Consider the following 22,260-nt stretch of genomic DNA (forward strand, 5'->3'; position numbering starts at 1 on the left):
AGTTCACACAGGCTCTACAAAAAGATACGCTCCTATCAGGGACTGCCCTGTGTGACTGCCCTGAGCTCATCTGAGGGAATAAAACCTGTGAGGAATTTGTTGTCACTGAAAGTGTGAGAATGCTGGAGAACTCATATTCTCCTTGTTTTCTTTATCATGTCAGGAAGACTTCTGGGACATGCTTCCAAGAGAGAGTGCTTGCAGAAAAACAGCATTGCTCCTTTAATTATTTATCCTACGTGCTGTGTTCATCAGGTACATGCAGATCGTCCTGGTTTTTGAAGATGGCTGAAGTAGTGTGAAATGCAGATAATGAGAGGTCAATAGCACTTGTGCCCACAGCAGTGCTTTCCTGAGCCTAATGTGTAAAGCCATGAAAGGGAGAGAGAGTGTGTCGTTACACTTTGATTTCAGAATCCAAGAAGTAACTTGTAGGTGGAATATATATAAGTGCAGCAGCAGAAGTACTGGGTATGTGTAATTAATGAGATCTCCGCCAAACCAAGACTTAGGGATAATCACAAGACATGCCTTCACTTAAATGGAGTACGAAGACTGTGAAGGCATTTAATTGTCTCATACTGCTTCTATTTGCTTGGGCTATTTTCCCTCATGCTTTACATGTGAGAACAGTGATGCTTCCAAAGCGCTTAACTGTCTCTGTTTTTGCATGCGACAAAACTGGCATCCAGAAATCTGGAGTCCTCTAGATGAGGTTCTATAGCAATGGTAGTGTTAAGAATTGAATGTGTTTGTGTCTTAATTGGGATCATACTGTGCATAATGCATCTAGCTATTGAGGGTATAAAGGATCTGAGTTTTTTCATGCTTTTATTAGGAGCTGAAGATTTGCATTGCTTCTTCGGCAGAGAGAGGTAACTTGAGCCCTTTGCTTTCAGCTTTTCTAAGAGTCAGAGATGACATTTTATTTCTGATGTAAGAAGCTATCACCACCAGCACTGTGTGCTCCTGTCACTCAGCAGAAAAGATGCTTTCCCTGTAAACAAGAAAAAAAATAACAATAAAAACCATCCCAGCCAGGAGTTGTAAGTCTTGGGCAACAGCTTCAAGAAAAAAAGGTGCCTGTGACAAGTGGACATAAGCACTCAAGTTGTGTCCATCTGTCAGGTGTGTTGTACTCTGTCAGGACACGTGGCTGTGACACGCTGTGTGTACAAACCCTGTTACAGTTTCTGCCTACTTCTGACTTTGAAAATTTAGCTCATGTGTTTTCCTTTAACAGAGTATTGTTCCTGAACGTTCCTGTAGCTGACAGTAAAGCTACTGAGTCCACGGTGCACCTCTGGAAGTCACCTTTTAGAAAATATTTACATTCTTGCTGCTTATTTTCACAGATCCCTCAGCCAAAATACCACTAATAAAAAGAACTTCTAATTTCACAGATGAAAGAACTTGGCGTCATCGTGTACAACTGCAGCTGCCTCGTCCTGGATTTACAAAGGATATTTGCCCTGTACAGTTCATTAAAGTACAAGAATAAAATTCCTCCAAGTTGGTCTAAGAGGCTCTACGGAGTGTACGACACTCAGAACAAACTGACCCTGCAGCTGAATGAGACAAAATCAGAAGCTTTTGTGTCGGTAAGTTCTGGAATGAGTTGCAGAGAGGGAGGGAGGGGGAGAGGATTATTTGACACACACAAACTCCAACGCCTCTTTACTGAAACAGAGGTGTTCAGCAGTTCCCTGAATGAAGTCCATCATGTGGCTGTGTTCTCCCTGACAGATATGAGCTGGTTTTATGCTCACACTTTAGTACTTTTGCTTTTCTACTATTTTATTTTCTAATGTTTTGTGGCTTTTTTGAAAGCACCTGAATCTGTCTTCGGGAAGGCACATAAAGCAATTAGAAATTAACAGGACTACTAATGGAAATTACCATTAATATGAACATAGTGGTGTAAATTAAGCTTGTACTTAAGCATTTCTTTCAGTTGACCCTAAGAGAAGAATAGGCACATTATTTCTACGTACTTACCTGAAAGCAGCTATTAATGCCAAGACTTGTGCAGGTGACTGGAAACTTTAGAATCAGAGATAAGACCGCTAGAGCTGTCATCTGTACATCACTGTGCTGTCTGAGAAAGTGGTTATTTCAGTAACTGAAAGGTTTTAAGAAAGTTTTTTATTGTGTTGCAGGAAACTAATCGCAGTATACTTTTACATTTTGATTTCTGTGAAATTGTTCATATCTGCAATTTGCCATGACTGAATATTGCTGCAGAATACATGTAATATTATTTTTCCTTCCTCTGTAATTTTTGCCACTTTTCCTCTCCCATCTAGAAAATGGGAGAGATGACCTTCAAATTAGCTGATTTACTTACAGTGGTGAATAAGAGATGAATATCTCAGAGTAAATGAACTCTTAATCAGGCATTCAAAATGATATATAATAAACTTAATGTCAGAACTTGAATTTTTATCCACGAGATTTATAAGGATCCTCACTCTGTTCCCCTGAGAGCATTCAAATTTCTGTAGAACATCATCTACTTTTATTTTTAAATGATATTTTCAAACTTTTAAAATGCAAGTAGCATTCCCTATGGATTCACTGCTTGTGGTTTTATTTTTATTGGGAAGAAACAGAACATTCATCCATTTCAGAAGTGATGTAGCAAAACTGGAAAAAAGTACACAGACTGATAGAGATGGTGAAGGATGGAGTATAGTTTCTTCTGGTCATTATTACATGAGTAAAATAAGTCAGCCTTCAAAATCAGGAATATATTAAAAATTATAAGATTTTTTTTCCATTCTACATAAAACAAGGGGCTATATTATAGCCAGGTAAGTCTAAACCAACACAAAGTATGTAGCACTCATTTTTTTTACAAGCTACTAGCGCAAGGTGATGCAGATGAGTAGTTAAATGGGACTGGATTTACCTTCACCTGCTGGGAGTCACAGAAAGTTCAGGCATCCAAGATTTTCAGACTTTTTTAGTCACTGGACAGAGAGCTGTTCTGGAGTGAAATCAGTGAAAATCTGAAGTGTCTGAGGCAGCCAGAACTAAGTCTTCTGAGGAGACATATACTTCTATTGATTCTGGAGAGTCTTAAGGACTGGCTCAAATTAAGAGAACTGCCTTTAAGACAGTTAGCTGAGGAGCTGCAAAACGATTTCTACCTGAAGTAGTTGCTGTTATTAAAACTATGTGAACTCCTACTCTCTTCTAAGCAATCTGTAAGAAACTGAGAAATCCTGCTGGAAGCTTTTCCTGTGGGGGCACAGAGTCATGAAAGGTGGGCAGAGGCCATCCTTAAAGGGACCAGTAATCCTAGACAAAGACAAGGGGAGAGCACTCTTACAAAAAAAAGTTCTTCTGCAGAACAAGCAGCTCTTCCCTGTGATCTGTGTTCTCCTCTTCTATGGACGAAAAAAGCCCTCATCTTGAAATTCTACTTCAGAAAACAAACAGGAAGGAGTTGCAGTACTCAGCAGCTCAGATGTCTAAGTCCAACTCCAGGTGCTACCTGAATTTGTAGTCACAGCCCGTTTAGTTACCAGATTATCTATTATCAGAAAAATAACTTTTCTTCTACATGAACAGGCTGCAAAACAGACCTGAATGTAACTGAGCGACTTTCACATACATTGTTCCAATATGTTGTTCTGGTGCAACAGAAAAAGTCTGATCACAGCGAAGGGACTATGCCTGCTGCGCAGCCTGTTACGATGTTCAGGATTCAGCAGCTGGTTACCAGCCCATCTGAAAGGCTCCTGGAACTGTGGGGGTTGGGTGAAACCAAGTGCTACTACTACCTTGGCTATTCCTAAACTACCGACAAGAACAGCCTGTACGAGGGTGGGAGCTCATTTCCTCATCACTGCCCTCCCCACGGGGCCTGCTTGTGCTTGCTGCAGGGATGTGTCACATGGTGCCTCATCAAGACAGCAAGCACTGCCCAACACTGAGGAAAGCACTCAAATATCCACAATGACCAGAACAGGTCAGCCATACCTCCAGGTACCAAGTGGAAGGCTAACAAAAAGGACAGGTAAAATAAGTGTTACAGGGAGAACAGAAGTGTTTCTTCTAAGTATCTTCGACTTCCTGGTCTTTGTAGTGAAGGCATCTGAAAATGACAATCCAAAACAATTCCTTAGTTGTTCTGTGTGACTTAGAACTTCTATTCAAGAAATATTGACTGTAAGCACAGTGCAACAGCCTCTTTAAATTTCAGATTATATAAATCATGTTTAACGAATTCATTTTACACCTTCCTTGAGTCTAGACCTATTCCTTGAAAATGTATTTCACTTTCAACCTTTATGCTATATAAAACAACTAGCATAACACTAAGTCATTGAACTTTCCTTCTTATAGACAGGAGTCATGGCTGTGTAGTGTTGCTTAGCAACAAGATCATCTGCTAGACTGGCTGAAAAAATGCAGGTTCTGTTTGGTTTCCTTAGTATTCAAGAATGCTGGTCTTAGAACTTTGCTACTGTTCATTTTCTAACATTTCCTTAACTTCTTTATTTGTAGCAAGTCTTTTCACATCAACCAGTGACGAAGGCACTACCATCAGTGTACAGAAAGGGAGGGGAGAAAAAAAAACAATACTCCCAGAGAAAAAAATAGCCTGGATGCAAGTTGAGCAGAAAACAAAGGAGAGATCGCACAGCAGCATGAAGGAACTGCTCTGTCAGAGCCAGCTGTGCAGTAACTGGCACCAGCTCTAACTCTACAAATGCTTTTAGCAATCCCTGCTCTCAGGTGCCTTGAACACTGTGGCAGGTAGTGCCACCTCTTCTCTGCTGGGCAGAAAGGCAGAAGAGCAGAAGGCCCTGCTCTGTGCTGCAGGTGGGTGACTCTAGCAGGCTGTCACCTTCTGCATCCCCAAACACAGAGCAGAAAAGCTGAAATCCTGACTTGCTACTTACCAGCTCAGTACCAGGTAAAACCCGAGGCTAGGTTTTAAAGACAAGCTTCTTGCAGAACTGCAGTGTCTCCCTGCAGCACTGATTGAGTAAATGGTGACTGTATGGTAATGTAAACAGAAGTAACATAACATAAGTAACGTAACAGATTAATCTCTGGTAGCAAGTGATAGATCAGGTTCACAGGTTTTATTCTAACAGTAACCAGTGCTGTGACTCTGTAACGGATTTATCTGGAATGTAGTAACTTCAGCCAGAGCTTCAGTGAGGACAGTTTTCAAGCTTGTGCTGTCTACATTTCAGCCAGCTGTATCTACCTGATGAAGTTTTCAAGGAAAAAATAAGCCTTGAACATTACTTTGTATGTTTGAGTTTTCCAGTAGGACAGGTAAAGTTAACAGTCTCTACTGAAATTCAGAATACTGCTTACTACCTTAAGACATGTGAAGGGAGAATAGCACCTGTCCTTCTATTTTAAATGCAATATTTGAATTTTGCCTTCACAGAATTCACCTAAACTCTTCTGCCCAAAGGACAGAGTCCTGGATATTGAAGCTATATACAATGTTATCGATGATGCCAAACAGTTTGTGTACATAGCTGTCATGGACTACTTGCCGATCGTCATTGACACAAATGCTAAACGGTGAGTGTCCACGTGCAGGGCTGCCACGATGCTCCATGGTCTGCTGCAGAAAAGGAACCCACAGGAGATTAGATGCTATGTGGACCAATTTCTTGGGGCCCAATTCTGCTCTTATTGAAATCAGTGAGAGTTCTGCCATTGACTTAAATAGGAGCAGAATTGGGACCTAAGAAGACGTTTCCAGTTCAGGGTCCTAAGCTTTGGATCTGCCTATCAAAGGAGCTCAGAACTTGTCTGGTCTGACCATCTGCAAGTGACTGAACCTACATATATCTTTCCATGAATCCTGATCCTTACTCTGTTGTATCCACTGCTTTGATACCACAATCACACTGCTATTCAACAGGAGAGAGTATATGTGCATGCAGAAGAAAGACAGTGTGCTGTGAGTTCTCCTATGAAGCTTGGGAGATGTCACAGTTTTACTGAAATCTGCAGATAAATGAAAGTTCGTTCCAAATTCAGCATAGATCACATTTTAAGTTGTATTGTAATTGACCGGTTAACTGAGAAATGTTAAAACCAAAACCAAATCATTTTTAAACACCGTTTGTATGAACCATTAGAAAGCACCCATCACCCAAAACTGGAGCCACAATTTTATGAAACCATTCAACTCAGAAAACAAGTATGCAGTGGTCCCTCAGGAACACTTCCTATGAATGCAGCATCTCATTTAGCCTGCCATTCTACCCACGTGCTCTGACTGATGGCCATTAGGCCCTACTAAAGCTATGTGCTTTTTTCCAGTTTTGCATGAAGGTATGTTTTGAACAAAAATTTTCAACAACAAAATAGTTTGTCTAGTACGCAGAGTAAACCAGTTCAAATCCAGAAGAGGGTTTTTCAGATGAATTCATTACATATAGCCTCTGTCACATTGACAGAATCCTGAGTACTGTGAGCTGCAGGAACCTCAATTTCACATCATCCATCCCTCTGATCACTCCTTACATTGGAAAAGGACTATGTATGTAGAACTGCTGCAGTGTTGTTGCCTTCCATATTCCTCCTTTCCTTGTTTTAATGCCTAAACAATTCAGAAATCAGCAAGATTCAGGGATATCCAAGAAGGCCACCTGTGTGAATTTTCCAACATTTTATTTATCACTACAGCTTTGTATTCAAGGCACTGCTGCAGCTTCCCTACCTGGTCAGCCTCCAGTTTTCACTTTTATTTTCTAGCATTATATAGCTCAGACTTCATTAGGTTGAATGTCTTATAGAACAAAAGCATACTCTCTTTGTCTAATTCTTCCTGTCCTGACTTGCTTTCACCAATGCTCAGGAATGCAAAGCTTGAACAAATGACAACAAACATCTCACCAGCAGTGAGAATAGCACTATGGAGGCCAGTATCTCATTCATGGCAGAATTTCTGAGGAAAAGGTAGCATCCTCCTTAAGCAATCCATCTCCTGCTATTAGATGTAGGCACTGTGCACAGCAGCAGCTCTCCTTTTCAAAGTGTAAACTTAACAGAAGGCCACTATTCCTCTCCCTGAATGGGACAGAGGGCAAGAATGAAGATAGCAGAGGATCCATTGTCCCTGTTCCCTTACACCTGCAACCAGCAGAAAATCCTTCCTCCCTCTCTGCCTGGGCTAGGTGAGCAGCACCCTCTAGCTGTAGCTCCTTCTACTGGTTCTCCCTCTACAGCTCTCACTACAGGCAGTGATGCAGGAGCAACTCAGGCCAGCATCCTGTTCCATGGCACTTGGCGCTGCCAGGGATAGTTGAGCTGTGTTTGCCCATAGCTGTGAATCTTCTCAGTGAGAACTCTTGCAAATGAGAGCAGCGCTCCTTAAACAGGAAATTAAATTCACGTGTGCTTAGCTCTCTCTTGTGATGTCTCTTATGGTTGGCAGCCTAAAAATCCTTTTTTTTTTTTTAAGTTACATGAATATTCTGTATTCTTTCTCCACAGATACTGGCCATTTCTAGATGGGAAGATAAGAGAAGCATTAGTTTTACGAAGCATTAAAGTACGACTTCTCATAAGTTTCTCAAGAGACACGGATCCCCTTACTTTTAACTTTGTTTCATCTCTCAAAGCTATCTGCACTGAAGTTCCAAGCTGTAGTTTGAAAGTTGTAAGTATAAAACATATTCTTTTGAAATTTTATATATTCTCCCTGCTCTGTCCTGAAAAAAAATCTAGAAAACTTCACAACTGAGAAGTGTTCTCCATTAGCATCAGAGCCTTTAAATTCCATTGAAGAACAAAGGAAATAATGAATGAGAGCTGCTCTGAAAGTTATGCCTGTCATGTCACTACGTTGGCCTACAATGTCAGAGGCAGATGTCAGTGGTATGGCAGTAGAGGATGAACCTTCCCAACAATATTCCACATTGTTGGCATGTGACAGATGGCAGCAGAGGGGCACTCTGACACGATGGCATCTGGCACAGAAGAGCGTAGGTAACAAGGCTGTGGGATTCAGTTCCTCCATGCTGAAAAAATGCACCCACTGACATTCACCAGTGCTTGCTGAATGTTGCTGGAGAGCAAACAATGGATGTGAGCACAGTGAGGTGGTGCTTTCCGGCAAAACCACTGTCATAGCAGCTGTGAAACAGCAGAATACTTCCACCAGTGCAGAGTTTTACAAGTGTTAGCATGCAGGCTCTTGTTCATCACTGGCAAAAAGTGCACAGCTAAGCTAATGGTGGTGACTGTGTTGAAAAACAGTGCTTTGTAGCTCAGAGCATACTTTATCAACTGGTGTTATTGTTCTCTTTGTGCCTCTTGTAGTTTCCATGGAAATAAATAATAGACATAACTTTTTGAGCAACCTATAAAATATAGTAAAATAAGTTTATTCCTAGCAGTAACAGACACTGAAATTAAGAGAGAAAAGCAGAATGCCAAAAGGCAGTCTGTGTGGGGGACATCTTGCATAAAACACTGCATCTGGTCGTTCTCAGTGAGGATAACCGAGGGAACTGCAGCCTTATGGTTGGTAAGACTAAATGTGACAGCACAAATGTGTTTCAGTCTGGATTCGTGCAACCTTATTGTTCAACTGCTCAAGGCATCTGCTTTTTGTTTATTGAAGTACAAAGTACAAGGAAAAATAGTGACTGCCCAGAGAAGCAGTGGATGCCCCATCCCTGGAGGCGCTCAAAGATGGGCTGGACAGGGCCCTGGGCAGCCTGAGCTGCTGGGGGGCAGCCCTGCCCACAGCAGAGGGTTGGGACTGGGCAGGCTTTGAGTTCCCATCCAGCCCAAACGATTCTATGAATTGGTTCTCTTCATGTTTCACATGCTATGCAGTATCTATTATAAATATATCTAAAAATAGGGATTTTTGCTATAAAAGGCACTGTTATTTCTTAAGTGAGAAGCAGCATAAAGAGTATTTTGAAACCAACAAAACATATACGACTGACATTGCTACCACTATCTGACACCTCTATTTAGGTAAACTTTTAACTTGTTCCATCTTTAACATCAAAATTCTACACGTTTTAAGATTATTTTTTTACTGAAGTGGCACCAAATGTATACTTGTATTCATTTCCATCTCCTCAGAACAGGTACAATCTTTAGCAAAGAATTTATTTTCTAAAGAACTGAATGATAGGAAAAAAGAATTTCTAGGTATCTTGTCATGGTTTTATGTCTTCTAGTTAGATATCCTAGCCAGAGTAGATGTAGTTAAAATAGAAGTATAACAATTTCCAGTTAAAAAGACTCCAGGCACAACAGAGCTCAGTTACCTCTGTGCTATGCACCAGATGTGCTGCACTCTGTTAAGTCTCTGCCTTAGACAAGAACAAAAGAAAAATTACTTTGGTGTGAGTAATAACCCAGGGCCCAGAGTTTGCTGGCAACCATTCAGTTTTGGCTGAACTGTACCTCAGGCTTCACATCTGATTTCAGCAGCTATCTGATTCACAAAACATGACAGATGAGCACTGCTTTTCTTAAAATGTATTTCCTTTGTATTATCTGTTTTAGCCAGGATCAAAGTGTAATAACGCATGTGCATGAGGGAGGGGGACACGAAACCACAGAAACTAGTGTCATGTGCAGGCACGTACAATAGAGGCTTATAGAGAAGAATGCCACAATTTTAAAAGAAACCTAAATTACAAATTGATTGAAAATGTACTTAAGCTGCTAACCACTCCTAATGCCTTATCAGTACTCTGACCAAAACCATACCCTCTCATCTTCTGTTCTCTTGGGAATAACATAGCTGAGTCCTATGAAGTGTACTTAGGAACTCTTTTTCCCTGTTAGCTTTTGTTCCCTGTGGTATACCTTGACTTGTTTTTAAATTCTTTTGGAAAGACCAGCAAAGCCTGGGGGTTTTCACTGGGGTGGATTGGCTTGCTACAGCTGCAGAGCACAGTGCAGCTTTCTGGCAAAAGCAGCAGCCCGAGGTACACAGTCACCTAGGAGCATGCAGCACAGACGTAATTACTTCCTAAGAGAGGAATCTCCTGGATTCCTGTGGCTACTGACCAGACTAGCACAAGTTTTGGCACAAACATGCAGTTAAAAACCAGGGCTCTGCAAATCTGCTGTGCCTAGCAGTGCCCTGACCAAGCACAGCAGCAGCCATTTTGCAGTCTGATGGTGAGGTCAGGAAGGCAGAGGACTGCAAGACAATTTCCCTGCTGCAAATGCTGAATTATAACAGCATTCTCTGTCTAGAAACATTTTTTTTCTCTTTTGCCACAAAAATTCCTGATGCTGCTTTGAGTGTCCAAACTCAATGTACTTGCTGTGGGGAAAGAAAAAAAAAAAAGACCGTGGAGAATTCATGAGGAAAAAGCTTTGCTCAGAGACAAAAAAGGAGAACACACCCAAAAACCAAGGTAACCTTCATACCAAACTGCTGCTCCTTCAGGCACATCTGTCCTGTGTTGCAGTCCTGCCCCCCTAGACTGAACCAAATATGATTGTGAAGTCCAGGTGAAGAGTTCACTGGCGTGCCCCTCTGACCTGTCATTCTAGTACTTGTTTTGCATGCTTGACATTCTAAGCACATTCTGCAGTGCAAGAATCACAGGCAGGTGCATGATTCTGAAGGGCTAGAGTAACTACTGCAAAGTGATACTAGAGAACTGGGGCTCAGGAAGGAGAGCAGTGGACCAGCGTACAGATCTGTGGCACCAAGTGCCTGCTCAGGTAAGAGGCAGGAAAAAACAGAACCTTTCCCTGATTTTCCAGGGACCAGAATTACCAAAACATAACTGCCCTATGAGTTAAAAAAATGTTGTGCATTGACGATGAAACCTTTGCTTCCAAGCACCATTTTTGAAGTTTCTAACTCCTAAAATAAGGATGGAAACAATGAATGAAATCCTAGCAAAAGGTGTTGTTATGAGCACAGTATTTCTGCTGAAGTTATGTTAGAGAATGTTAGTCTGGGCTACTTACTGCTGGTGATGGTGTGCTTGCTCAGCTAAGGCAGATTCTGTTTGTGAGTGCAGATGCAGCTCCCTACTGGTATCTGTACTGACATGGAATTACTTTTCTGCTGTAGCCAGAGAACACATTACATATTCAATCATCCTATCTGTTCCTGCCTGAAGCTGAAATTTTCTCTTCTACAAGCATATACAAACAGGAAACTAGCATATGATTTCTCAGTTTGGCACATCTGTTGAACCTATCTCAGTTTGACAGTTCTAAGCTTATGTGATGATTGTTCTTGGCTATTTTTGTGGCAAGATGTATATTTTTTTTGTTAAGTATTATAACCTTGGGAAGAAAGCTTGTCATGTTTTGGTTTCTGGCATCAAATACTTTACCTGTGTGTAACTTTAGAATAGTTCCTACAACAGTAGTTGCATGGAGTTGCTTTATCTTTCACATCACTGGGAAAAGATAATGTAAGTACTTTAGAAGGGCACCTTATGGCTGTTAACTATCTCTGTTCCTGTTCTGTTGTGCAGAGAAAGGCTTATTCTTCTGGCTTTATCCAGAAAATTTGAGGTATTTCAGAATGATGCAGATCCATCTCCAGCTTGCTAAGTACACATTTTCTGTCGTGGGTGCATGCTTGTATAGGGATTCCTCAGGCAACCAAAGCACAGGCAATGTACAGCCAGTTACTTTCATCAATAATATATTGTGATTTACATTTCTTCTGAGCTCTACACGATCACCTCAGAGTTTCCAAGTCATGCAGTAAATATTTAATTTCTACTTCACTGTGTTATTCTCCATTTCTGTTTTTGGAATCTGTGTCTAGCTATTGGCTCCCTTCACAAAACAAATAATACTTGGTACTGTAGTGGAAAGCTCATTTTTGTCTGGTGCTAAGCCAAGTAAGGAAAGCATATAGCTCCTCAAAACAAATCAGACAGTCGCTCTTTGGGTTAAAAAAAAAAAAAAAAAAAGCATTTTCCTCTTGTCTGGTAAAACTGTATCTTTGCCTATCATTTTTCTTGACGTATTTTCTGACGCTCTTTGGGTTAAAAAAAAAAAAAAAAAAAGCATTTTCCTCTTGTCTGGTAAAACTGTATCTTTGCCTATCATTTTTCTTGACGGATTTCTGAGATCGAAAAGTTTCATTCTGGAAGCTACCAGTGTCTAAGGTAAAGGTGTGAATTCAACGTGTTGGCATACCTGGAAATGTGTATTCTGAAGCAACCTTCAAATGCCAGATTTCCTTGATGAAAAGGGAAATGCGCTCAAGTTTCTGGCTCTCAATATGCACAGGATAACTTATTTATTTAATTTTTTGCTGTTTGTTTCACAGCCATTATTATACAGTATTTTATCACTTCTAATATGCAGTAGCCATGTGTATGCTTTACAATGCCAGGGAATACTGAATTAATACAGTGAGAATTTGGTATGTAATACAGGATGTAGTGTTCTATTAAAACAAATACTTGCCTATGAATTTGAGATGTTCTATAGCACAGACTTCAGGACGAGAGGGAACGGACACAAGTTGCGCCGGGGAAGATTTAGATTAGACCTGAGGAAGCATTTCTTTTCTGAAAGAGTGGTCAGGCACTGGAATGGCCTGCCTAGGGAGGTGGTTGAGGCACCATCCCTAGCGCTGTTCAAGAAGCGTTTAGATGAGGTGCTAAAGGACTTAATTTAGTAGTTGGGTAGAGATAGTGATAGGAGGATGGTTGGACTAGATGATCTTATAGGTCCTTTCCAACCTTATGAACTTATGAACTTATGAACTTGTTTTCAAAAAAGAGTAGAAGAGCAGACTGGTTTTTGCTGGGTTTTTTTGTGTCCGTGACAGAATGGTTCTTACTAACCTAAAAGTTCCACTTTTTTTTAATTTTTTTATGGCAGAAATTCTTTGACCTTGAGGAAGAGAGCGCATGCTTTCTCAAAGATCAGAAGAACACTTCCCTTCCAAAACTGAACCGTAACAAATACATGGTGACTGATGGAGCTGCGTACATTGGTAAGTAACCATATCTTCAGCACTTCTAATTTTTCAAGCCTGATATAACACCCACTTATAAATGAGGAATCTACAGCTGATTTACTTATTAATTAAATTATAGTCTAATTTCTTTGGGAACCTGACTGAAGATAGCTTTGGACTTCTTATTTAAAACCTCTTAAAATTCTTTTTTCCTATGAATCAGTTTCTCAAAAGCAGTACGAGTTTTCAGAGTTTAGAAATCAGACAAAAATATAAATCCAATATACTTCATGAAATAGGGATAAATACCACTAACATACTCTGTTTCTACAATCCAACAAAGATGGATGGCTCTCCATTTCCCTGTTACAGAATCAGAGTGGTTTGGATTGGAAGGGACCTTTAACATCATCTAGTTCCAGTGCCCTGCTACAGACAGGGATGCCTCCCGCTCGACCAGGTGACTCATAGCCCCATCCAGCCTGGTCTTAAACACTTTCAGGATGACAGCATTCACAATCTCTCTAGACAACCTGTTCCACCCTCACAGTAAGGCATTTCTTCCTAATGTCTAGTATAAATCTTCTCTTTTTCAGTTTAAAACCAATCCCCTTGTGCTGTTACAACCTGCCCTAATAACAAATTCCTCTCCAGCTTTCCAGCTTTCCTATAGGCCCCTTCAGATACTGGAAGGGTGCTATAATACACTATAGAATCATGGAATCATAGGGGTTGGAAGGGACCTCCAGAGATCATGGAGTCCAACCCCCTGCCATAGCAGCTCCCTAGCCCAGGTTGCACAGGTAGACGTCCAGGCGGGTCTTGATCGTCTCCAGAGAAAGAGACTCCACCACCTCTCTGTGCAGCTGTGCCACTGCTCCGTCACTGCACTGTGAAGAAGTTCCCATGCACATTTGTGCAGAACTTCCTATGCTTCAGTTTGTGGCCATTTCCCCTTGTCCTATCATCACACACAACTGAGAAGAGTCCAGACTCATCCCTTGGCCTCATGCTCCTTAGATATTTATAGATGTGGATCAGATCCCCTCTGTCTTCTTTTTTCAAGGCTGAACAGACCCAGATCTCTCAGCCTTTTCTCAATAAGGGAGGTGTTCCATGCCCTTTATCATCTTTGTGGCCCTGAGCTGGACTTTTTCAAGGAAATCCCTGTCTTTTTTGTACTGGGGAGCCCAGAACTGGACACAGTACTCCAGGTAAGGCCTCACTAGGGCAGTGTAGAGGAAGAGGATCACCTCCCTTGACCTGCAGGCTTGCATAAGCTTCCTATTCATCTTCTTACTCCATTTTGAATTCTTTCCACTATCCAAATAAAATCTGAGTGCCATGTAAGGAGTATACACAGCATAGGTTCTAAGCTCTTTTTTTGGATTTTGTTTTGTTCTAGTCTTTCCCATATCTGTATTTTCATTGCTACAGATAGACATATATACACATGGATTTAAAGACAAATATACAACTAAATCTGTGCCAAAGTAATGTTAATGACCTGATATATCTTTTTTTTATTTTTATTTTTGATTCTTGACCATTTCAGAATTCTTAATATTTCCTATTTAAGCGTCTAAAATGACTCCCAAAGAAAGGACATAAGTTTCTCAGATACCTTGGAATTTTACATGTGTATGTTCAGACATTCTTTTTTAAAATATGGCTTCTAATAACAGCATTTCTCTCCAAAATATTCCATGTGCTCTAAATGTAGATCTTAAGGAGTAATGGGTTCTAGTGAAAGAGAAGAGAAATAACTGAAACTCTTGGATTACCTTTTTTTCCATTAATGTAGCTACCCTGTCTGACTTGTTTTCACCAAGTTCTGAAATGCTCACGTGTTACCTTAGACTTTGACAAAGGTGCTAAGAACTGGACATAAAATCTTGTTTCAGTTTCCTGAAGTAGTTGTCAGTGTGTAACCTAGAAGTGCTTTGGTTCAGCATAACGTGATAGATAGCGGTTGCTCTATAAACATACTATTTTCATTCTTGGTACTGAAAAGGTTGATGACAAATATTACACACACGCACACACATAATATATACATGCATACATAATATATAAAAAGTGAGCAAATTAATTTTGAATGAATATCTTGTTCTCACTTGTTGTGTATTCCTGCCTTTACTTGTAGGTAATTTTGATTGGGTAGGAAATGCTTTTACGCAGAACGCTGGAGCAGGCCTCGTTATCAATCAAGCAGACGCGGGGAACAGCACAAGCATCATAAAGCAACTCAAGGCTGTGTTTGAAAGAGACTGGTATTCACATTATGCCAAAAGTTTACAACCAACAAAAATGCCAAACTGCTTTAATCACAAACTCAGTAAAGCAACATCAAATAAGACTGCCATGAGCAATGTGAACTAGAAAGACTATTTTACTGTTTAGTATGGCGATGAACAATGGGGTGTAGCCCTCTTTCATATTTACAGACAAAAGACTTCAGCAAAAAAGAAGTTTGGTGGGGGGGGGAATTGTTTTTAGGAAAAAGCACACTTACTTATATAAAAACTGTCTAAAATATATTCTGTTGATTTGAGACTTTCAAGTTTGTTACTTCTGACACTGAATGTCATCTCTGCTTCCATGTTAATTTTTATGTTCCTCATTTGAACTTAATTGAAACAGAACTGACTCATGCTGTTTTAAGAACTTCCCAAATTGCCATCCTGGCTAAAACAAACCCTCGGCAGATCCGAGATCCTGGCTACGAAATGGCATTCTAAGATCAGTTACTGTTGATGTACAAGTAGATGGTAGGTTTACTCTATTAGAAAAGATAACAGAATAAGGATATATTCACCTATCCAAATAATTCCCTCTAAAGAAGCATCCAGTCATGCAAGTTTTTTCCAGTTTTCAGCATTCAGTTTGAGCATCACTCTTACATGTTTTCTAAATAGCCTTAAATTACATTTGAGTTCTGTGACTGTTAATTTATTCATTTCTGAAGAGGACGAAGGTTTTGAGGGATCGAAGTTGACCTAATCAAATTCTTCAGAATTCCCAAAACCTCTAAGTTAAATAAGTTCTCATTAACATAATGTGGATTCCTTTCAATGTAACAGCTATTTATAATTACAATAGCATATAACAATGTAGACCTCTTCAGTAAAAGCAAAGATTGAGGACTGACTTTTTTCTTGCAATCTCAAAAAAAAAAAAAAAAAGTTACTGAAGTTAAATATAAAGTGCAGGTCAGCAGTTGCTTCCTGACTCATTTTTAGACAAATGAATACATACAAAAAAATAAATAAATAAGGATAGTCAAGGGTTCTGCCAAAAAAGCAAAAATTGTTATGTTTCATACTTTTTTTTCCCCTTCATATCAATTAAAAAAATGGCAAAATGGCATTTTTTATAAATGTCATCCCTATAGATGAATATATCAGCACAACAGAAATGTGATACTATCACATAGGCCACATTTTCAGTTGGCATTAATGATGTCCCTCTACAACCATGACTCAGTTGCACTAAGATGCAACTGTTCTATAAAAGTGTGAATTTTTTCTTTAAAAAAAAAAAGGTACTAATGTGTGGTAATAGAATTTTCTCCATCTCCATATTAGCTTAAGTTCTTAATGAAAATTACCATCCTTATGCTGAAGGAATCCAGGCGCAAAAGCAAACTGCATTCTTCATTTTGTTGAAAATGTACTGTACCCAAAATGCAGACTGTTCTCTGAATGTTACAGAGGAAACACTTCAAAGGCAGTGGGTTAACAGAAAAGAAATATCTCAAAGGATTATTTATTTTCACCTTAAGAACAAGCTAATTAAAAAGACACCCTGACTCAGAATGCAGGTTTCATTTACAAACTTAAAAGAAATTAAACACTAAAAAAAAATAATTATTTTAAAGAAAGCACAGGTTTAGAAACTGTACCTCTTTAGAATTTCCTAATGTCATTTTCTATCAGTTGCCAGCTGGAGTGAGAGACACACACACCATGAAACTAGTAGTGACTGAAAACACGCTTCTAACAAACACTGTTTCTTTAGCGATTTCCCACTCGTACATCACCTTACTGAAAAGAATTCTATTAGTTGTCAACTTCTATAGAAAAGACAGTGCAGAGCTCTAATGCTCAAGAACACTTTGTGATGTTCAGATACACCCATGCAATTTATTAGCCTTTGCATATACAGGCAAGAGCATATACTCCGACATTCGTTTAAGAAACAAAAAAGTAATCTGAAAAAAGTTACCTGAGTTGTTTTAAAGGAAAGGTCTTTGCAAAGAAAAACTTTTGTATTTTCCTTTTTCTGTATATAACTTTAGTCTATGTATAGCAGGTATGGTAGAGATCCCCAGCATTTAACTTTTTTCTATTATTATTAAAGTTTAGTCCAGGTTCATCTCTGGTGAAACTCCTACAAATTCAGCCGAGTTAAGTAAGTCACCAATGAATTTTGTCTTCTGAGTCAATGGGGAAAATGAAATTAAAATACAAGATTTTTAAAAACAGGTTGGGGTATTTATAAACTTTGAGAGACTGAGAATAAGTCCCCACGGATGGGTGATCTTAAAGCTCAAGATAAATGTAACACTAAGTCTTTAGAAAAAGGGGGGAAAAAAAACAACCAACAATAAAAAACCCAAAACCTACACAGAATCTTCTCCCCACTGTCCAGAGTTGGAAGGGTAACTGTAGCACCTGATGGCAATAATATCCAAGAAGAATCGATGTAGTATTTTCCCCCTTGCATTATGGATACTAACAATGTCTTAAGTCTTTGAAGTGGTGTTTTGTACATGTAATGAAGAATTTCAGAGAAAGAGACGTCTGTCAAATGATGAAGCTAATCTGTCTCTTCAGATTTAGTATTTAGTGATGAGATAATGGAGTTACCACTGACCTACTTATTATACCAAATGAATGATTCAAATGTAATAGTTTCATTGGGCAGATCCTAGGGAAATACAGTTCTGAGCATTAACTGCGTTCAATTGTTTACAAGTACATCCTTATTGATTGGATGAACAAATTCTGATGCTCCAATGACTCCCTCCTCCCCCTAGTAGTATCATAAAATATTCTGTTTTTATGATGGAAGGGGTCTGGTTTTCTCTGACCAACTGTAATGCAAAATAGCATCAGCCATTCCACAGCTGGACTGGCAGGCTCAAGTTTCATTTGGTATAAAGCACAGGTTGGTGTTTTAATAGCTGTTTGGAATGGCAGCAGCTCCCAAAGCAGCACAGAAGGCTTTGGTCTGTTACATTAGCTAAAAGACAAAGTGCATCCTTGGACTTCAGCAGGTAGGAAATTAAGGAGAAAAAAAAAATCACATGAACATTATTTTTTAAAGCTCTTGCAGCCAATTATTTGTTTCTGGCTTGCATTGTTCCTGCTTAACTAGATTTGCCACAGCAGCCTCTACTGTGGCTTCAGCTCCTTCTGCCAATGTAAATAAATCTGTAACAAATCTATTCCACATTGATTTAGCAGAGATCGTCTAGACCAGTTTCCTCTTGCTTCAGCTCTTCCAAATATCACCACTGCACAATTTCCAAACCTAAAAGGAATTTGCATTCAGTAGTGTCTCACTGACATCAGAGACATAATCCAAAAGATGCACTTTCTCTAATCCCCTTCTAACAGGCATTGGTAACTCTGTCATATTACAAGCAATTTCCTAAACAGAACAGCTTTATTCTTAAAGAATACAGACTGTAGTTGTTGTTTGCTGCATTTACTAGTGCCTTACTCATAGTTTTTTGTTTAACTGTTCCTCAAGTGAAGTCCTGCTAAGATCTTGTACCTGGTTCTGAGGCATACAGCAAGCCTCCTAAGTAAGAAGACTACACATTGTGATGTTTACAGGCTAGTACCTAACACTAAAGTCACAAAAAGTCAAAAACTGTATGTACAATGTTGTTCCAAATGCCAAGAATGTAATTCTGAGAACTTTTATCACAGCCCAGTTTTAAAACTGAACTTCACAAACTACTCCTGCATTTGTTATTAACTAGTATACAAAACATGAACAAAGCAGTCTGTGCTACTGAAGTGTAAAAACAAGTGAAATCAGAATTCTCCCAACACCTGGCTGCCAGCAAAACATCACCTCAGGAATTCATTTAAGCACAGGGCAAAGTCCAATACAATGGTTACTTTACAGTTCTGACATGATACAGCTCAATTAGTTCTGGGCAGGCCACCCCTTTTTTCTGCCTCCAGCACATACTCCTATTTATCATGCCACAAACCAGGCAGCAAACAGTTACCGGGTGCTTGGTTGTTGGCAGTCTGCGTGCAGGGAAGGAGGATGTTCTTCTGTTTGTAATAACTATTGCCCTGAACAAGTATCTAGAGCTACTCTCCATTTCCCTCCAAAGACCAGCGAAGCGTGCATTATGTGCCATCACACAATGGCCATAGCTGTACCACAACAAGAAAAGTTCTAAGTTTTTGTTTGATTTACTTTTTTTTGTAAGAAATGAATCTTTGAACTGAATTGGCTGGCTCTGCTGTGCAATGTTTTACATAATTCAGGGCCCAGTATTCCTTCTAATAAATAAAGACTGTCAACACATCTTAGGGGGAAGCTTGAGGAATGACTGAAAAAGTGCTCAGAATTCTCCTCTTAAGAGATACCCATTCTTTGCATTCTACTAACCATCTAAATCCTTTCCACTACTTCACTGAGTATTGCATGCATAAAAACTGAACTATGATCCACGTGAATATTACCCACTGTTTCCTATCTAAGAACAAACCCAGACAGGGAATTTTTATGGTTGGCTTTTTTGTGACTTTAGTGTGTACTTACCGAAACTAGCATACTTTTCCAATAAGATGGTAAGACATCAGCTGGCTATTTCAGATTTTCAAACTGAAGTCCTTTACAATTATTCTCCTCTTGAACATAATATACTTGACTCCTGTGAATGGTCTTATAGAGAGTTGTAAGTTACCATTTTAGACTTCAAAATTAACCGTTCATTTTAATACTAAAGAACCAACTACACCTATTGTATGTTTAGAGACAGAAACTTCTGGCACTGTTTTACTTCCACTCCTATCCTTTCTACACGTATATACTCATGTTTTTTCACTTTGTCCCATTTAATCTATTGTAAAAAGAAGAATGAATCCTTGGTGTATTTTAAGTTCACAGTGTTACTTCCTGAGTTGAATACACCATTGAACACAATCCACTTTTAACACCACACACTGCAGTAGCTCAGCTGGTTACTTCAGACAGTATGCTTTTCTCACTTATAATTTTTCCACTGTAAGTAAGTACTGCTGAACATTACTTATGAATTCCTCAGTGTTGAACCAGGTTGCTCTTGCATCATTACTTCACACAAATGCCTTAGAAGCTTGCCAAACTAGCATGTAGAAGAGACCTCATACTCAAAGTCTGGACAATGAAAGAACCCACGTGCTTTACAATGTGTGGATACTGAAGTCAGCAGATGAACTCTAGTCTTGTAACAGCCTTGGAGCTGCATGTCTGAACCTGTCAAGCTTCTCTTTAAGAAGAAAAGTACAGCTGATAGCCATTTGAAGTTACAGAATAAAAGAGAATAGAGGAAAACAGTTCACAATTGTAGCACTCCAGAGGATTACTTTGTGCTCCTACTGAAAAGCTGTATGTTACATGTCTGCAAATCTGAATAACAAAGTATCAACGTCATGAATACATACTGGGCATTGCATTCTGCAAAATAATCAACAACAGTCCTGCCCTCAACAGTTTAATGCGCAATTTGGGGAGAGAGAAAGGAAGGAAAAATAGCCACAGAGCCACAGATTCACAGCCTGATTTAGACTAGGTAATAGCTCCCATTTAAGTTCTTGTTTTGTTCCTATCCCTGCAAGATCTTGCATTTCTTAGGTACCCACCCTTCTCTTCTTCAGGAAAGAACGCGCATGATTATTTCCAGAATGAGGAGGAAAATTTCAACAATTACAAAATTTATTTGCGTTAACAGAAAGCAGAGAAATCAGCACGAGTAAGAGACCACCGAATTCTATCTAGCAGGTACTGAGAAGTAAAGCAACATCAGAAACTGAACTTCTTATATATTATACTTCTTTAGTACTATATAAACAAAGGACTTACAATATCTGCAGGTATTTGCTGTGCTGTATCATATGTCCTATTTGGGTATGTGTTCTCAATATACAAATACAGTCAAGTGGGACAGATACCATTCTGAACTAACTGGTGAAAACTAAGCACAAGCACCAGGTCATCAAATCTGATACATAAATCACACTCAAGCATATATATATTTTCTAAACTGAAATGCTACCTAGATAAAGTTTACAAATGAGTCAGAAGTTGGAACTATGTTTTCAAATGTAACCCTGAAAATTCTTGGGATCTTCATGGGGCAAGAACTTCATTTTGAAGACTAAAAAAGGCACAGAACATTGTATGTAGCATTGTCTAAACAAGTTAGTATGTAACACATATAAAGGGAAATTCTTGAAATGGAAGCTGTGGGGCCACTCTTTAATGATGGACTTTCTAACAGAATTTTTCCAGAAGATCTGCTCAGTATTCTATCAGTATTCTGCTCCACTTTATTCCTCATTTGTACCTCCTCAAATGATAGTGTACCTGTATTTTTGTTTTTCTTGAAAATCCTAGAAGGAAAGCAGGACGCTTCTGGAATCAACAGCTGTTTCTTTCTAAAGGTTGAGGAGCCAATCTCACTTGCCCTCTCATTGTTTCCTGCTCCTTCAGTGCACATTCCAGGTTTTCCATTTGTCATTGCCCAAGAAGGAAAGAAAAAATACTTCTACTTACCTGCTTCTTACAAAAACCATGAGCTGCTCAGCAAGCTTTTGCCCTTTCAGAGAGCCCTTACCTAATTCAGTACTAGGGAAAGCAGAATAAAGGAGCTCAAAAACACGAGGAAGGTGTGTTCACCTGGAGAAACGTATATATACAAAAGGATGGGAGAAGGAATAAAGAGTGGAAGAAAAAAAATCTGGCAAGCTTTACATGATGTAGAGGTTCTGGTTACAGCCTTTTCATGGCCTTACTTTGTTCAAAAAATTTTTTTTGACCATGCAGCCATATTTGTAATGACTGAAATCTGCAATTAACTTTAGTACAGTGAGGTGAGTGAACTTGAATTCATTTCCTCACTTTAAGAGAGAGGTGAAAGAGGCAGGTAAAAGTGGAGAATATACTCTCCTCTCCAAGAAATAGTTCCTTATTAGCCAAGCTAATGAAGTTTCTAGAAAACACGAAGGTCCTACCCATCCAAATTCTATTCGTACTCAAAAGGTGGTACATACCTGTGGGAAACTGGGGCTCACAATCTGAATTCACCCAGACAGTGAATTTTCAAGACT

The 22,260-nt window shown here is 39.3% G+C and overlaps 1 protein-coding gene across 1 annotated transcript in view; it reads left to right on the plus strand.

Annotated features, from left to right (window-relative positions):
• Positions 1–16,013, plus strand: part of PLD5 (phospholipase D family member 5) — a 151,410-nt gene extending 135,397 nt beyond the window's left edge. The window contains exons 6-10 of the mRNA XM_065729759.1: positions 1,404–1,601; positions 5,417–5,556; positions 7,483–7,648; positions 12,838–12,952; positions 15,063–16,013. Of these exons, the coding sequence (XP_065585831.1) occupies positions 1,404–1,601; positions 5,417–5,556; positions 7,483–7,648; positions 12,838–12,952; positions 15,063–15,298 (855 nt within the window). The 3' untranslated portion in view covers positions 15,299–16,013. The remainder of the gene's footprint in view (positions 1–1,403; positions 1,602–5,416; positions 5,557–7,482; positions 7,649–12,837; positions 12,953–15,062) is intronic.
• Positions 16,014–22,260: the final 6,247 nt, after the last annotated feature.

This window comes from Cyrtonyx montezumae, unplaced genomic scaffold, assembly GCF_038088225.1.
Source record: "Cyrtonyx montezumae isolate F1298 unplaced genomic scaffold, pur_monq_1.0 scaffold_0, whole genome shotgun sequence".
Classification (NCBI taxonomy): domain Eukaryota; kingdom Metazoa; phylum Chordata; class Aves; order Galliformes; family Odontophoridae; genus Cyrtonyx; species Cyrtonyx montezumae.